Source organism: Colobus angolensis, unplaced genomic scaffold (genome assembly GCF_000951035.1).
Source record: "Colobus angolensis palliatus isolate OR3802 unplaced genomic scaffold, Cang.pa_1.0 Scaffold10, whole genome shotgun sequence".
Lineage (NCBI taxonomy): Eukaryota > Metazoa > Chordata > Mammalia > Primates > Cercopithecidae > Colobus > Colobus angolensis.
The window spans coordinates 16,304,813-16,307,598 of NW_012110919.1; the positions used below are offsets into that span (position 1 = coordinate 16,304,813).

A 2,786-nucleotide genomic window follows, 5' to 3' on the forward strand; every position below is an offset into this window, starting at 1 on the left:
TATATATTTTTTTTTTTTGAGACAGAGTCTCGCACTGTTGCCCAGGCTGGAGTGCAGTGGCACAATCTCGGCTCATTGCAACCTCTGCCTTTACAGTATTTTTGGCAATTAAATTTGAATACCTGCATAATACTTTTTCTGATATCTTATAATTACTCTAAATAATTCCCTAAATGTTGGGCACATGGCATTTTGCAAGAATTGAATTGGTTTGTAGAAAGTCAATGGACTTCACTGATATGCACCATGCTTGCTTCTATTATTATGAAAATTTTAAATTGTGGAATCTCCATACAATGTTATTAGGTAGCTATTAAAAATGAGTATTTACTGACATGAAAAGTTGTCCATGATGTATGAGAAAAATGCCATACAATCTCATTTTTGTTTGCTATTTATAAATATATGTCACTCTTTTGAAGTACTGGATGTAAGAAGGAGGCGATTCTTTACCTGGCCCTTTGTGGCCTTACCTGTGCTGGCTTGAGCACTAAGGTATTGCCTGCTGCCAAACATGCAGCACTCTTCCACGCCAGCATCATCAGCGGGTAGTTCCAGGGAATAATAATGGCACAGACACTGCAGGGGAAGAAATTCGACACACTTAGTTGTTTCAAATAACACAACTCATGATTCACTCAGAGGCACTCTCCTTATCTTACCCGAGTGGCTCTTTCTTGGTGAAGGTCAGATTGCGATTTGGACGGGCCTGGTTGATTGGAATAGTAGAACCCTAAAGAATAAGAAAAGTTGATACTTATTTTACTAATTTAAATAAGTAAATTTCATCTCAAAGGATCCATTTTCTGTCTTCCTCTCTTACTTTTTGTTAGCTGATATGAAAGAGTGTTTGTTGAGAAGAACTATATCCATGCCAAAGAAGGAACAGCTATTTGTTTCTCAAGAGAACCATGAAACACAGGAGAATAAACATAATTCTCATTTAGTTCATTCCCAATTGCTGGCCTGGCAGAGAATGTGAACTGCCTGCCTATTATCCACTCTCCCCACTGTCCTTAGTAACAGAATCCCTGTATTAATAATGGGTACAGCAATATGCCTAGATCAAATACTATGGTTCCCATTCTCCAGGTTAGGGATGGTCAGTGGAAGATATAAGCACAAAGCATTGGAAGGTGACTGCTATTTAAACCAGACTAACTCAACTCCTTTATTCTTCCCTCCATGTCTGCTTCCTCCTTCTTCCTGTTTAGACTATTGCTGAAATGGCTGGCACTGCAGTGATTTTCTTGAGATCATGAGTCAACCTTCAGGGTGGAGGTCACATGGTACTAAAGATGGCCTGGCAAAGACAGAAAAAGAGTTTGCATCTCACATACTCGTCCTGACTGCCTTTCTTTGGACTCCTTGAAAGTGAGAGAAAAATAATAGGGTTAAAAAACAGGATTAAGTTGGCTGTTATATGCAGCCAATTGAATCCTAACAGATTCACAATAGTAGGCTTTAATGAAAGCTATTCATTTGCTTTGCCACATAAAATCTTATTGCTACTACTAATAGAGTGTACAATTTCTTAAAATACTTGTAGCCAGTTATGTCTTTGGAATTCATAATTTTTTGGACTTTAGAAACGTAATATAATGCATGTACCTTATATTATCTGCTACCCCAGCAGGATTTGAATAAGCCTCCCATAATCAAACACACTAGTATTTTTTTAAATGTACTTTAAGTTCTAGGGTACATGTGCACAACGCGCAGGTTTGTTACATATGTATACATGTGCCATGTTGGTTTGCTGCACCCATTAACTCGTCATTTACGTTAGGTATTTCTCCTAATGTTATCCCTCCCCCAGCCCTCCACCCCCTGACAGGCCCCATTGTGTGATGTTCCCCTCCCTGTGTCCATGCAAACACACTAGTATTGATTCACTGAAACATATGAATATTCACTCTAAGTGATGTAAATAAATATTATTAATAGATTATGTTCATTCAAGTCAGGGTTTGGCATCAAATGAGTTTGAACCAATCAAACAATTTTCAGGTTTCAGAGCTATTTGGATTTCATAATTGGGGATAAGAGATGGACCTGAACTACCATTAGTAAATATCAATATATGCATGACTTTGTGGCTGAATCACAATAAAAACTTCATTTTTGTGCAAACCTGCTATGTTGCAGAGTTGTCTAATCCTGTAGTGTACAAATATTTGTTTCTAGTCCTCAAAACATAACTTGCAAAGTATGTATTATTGTGACCATTTTATAGAGGAGGAAAGTAAGGTTCTGAGAGATAAAACAACTTTAACAACATTGGCTGATACGGGCCAAAGCTGACTTGGACTCAGGTCTGTCTGACTGTACATTAACATTGTTGGCAGCAGTGTACTCAGTTCTGAAATACGATGTTTCCCAGTCTCCTTAGCAGATAGAGATGGTCAAGGAGGGATGTGAGCAAAAGGTACTGGGAAGGTAAGAATGCTTTGTGAAATTCCTCTTACCACTCCCCCTTTCACACTTGCTTCTTTCTGCTGCTGGGAATGTGGTTGCAATAACTGGTACTGCAGTGGTTATTATGAGTCTATGAGGAACATGCATACTGCAGTTTGCTACAAGCCCTACCTCTCCCTTTTATATCCCCAGTGCTGGAGCTAGTGTTGTTGCCATTGATCACCCCATGTTTGCTATTTATTATATAGTAAAAGGAAAATGAAATATTTATTTATTATTCCTGTGTCTTTATCAAATTTTTCCTTAAAAAAATTTTTTTTTGGCTGGGTGCAGTGGCTCACGCCTGTAATCCCAGCACTTTGGGAGGC

General features: G+C 38.4%; 1 protein-coding gene across 1 annotated transcript in view; it reads right to left on the bottom strand.

The window, feature by feature from the left end:
• The window catches only part of ALDH1L2 (aldehyde dehydrogenase 1 family, member L2), a 71,154-nt gene that overhangs the window by 26,415 nt on the left and 41,953 nt on the right, over positions 1-2,786 (bottom strand). The window contains exons 14-15 of the mRNA XM_011936988.1: positions 663-733; positions 474-579 (exon numbers count right to left, since the gene is read on the bottom strand). Coding sequence (XP_011792378.1) covers positions 474-579; positions 663-733 — 177 coding nt within the window. The remainder of the gene's footprint in view (positions 1-473; positions 580-662; positions 734-2,786) is intronic.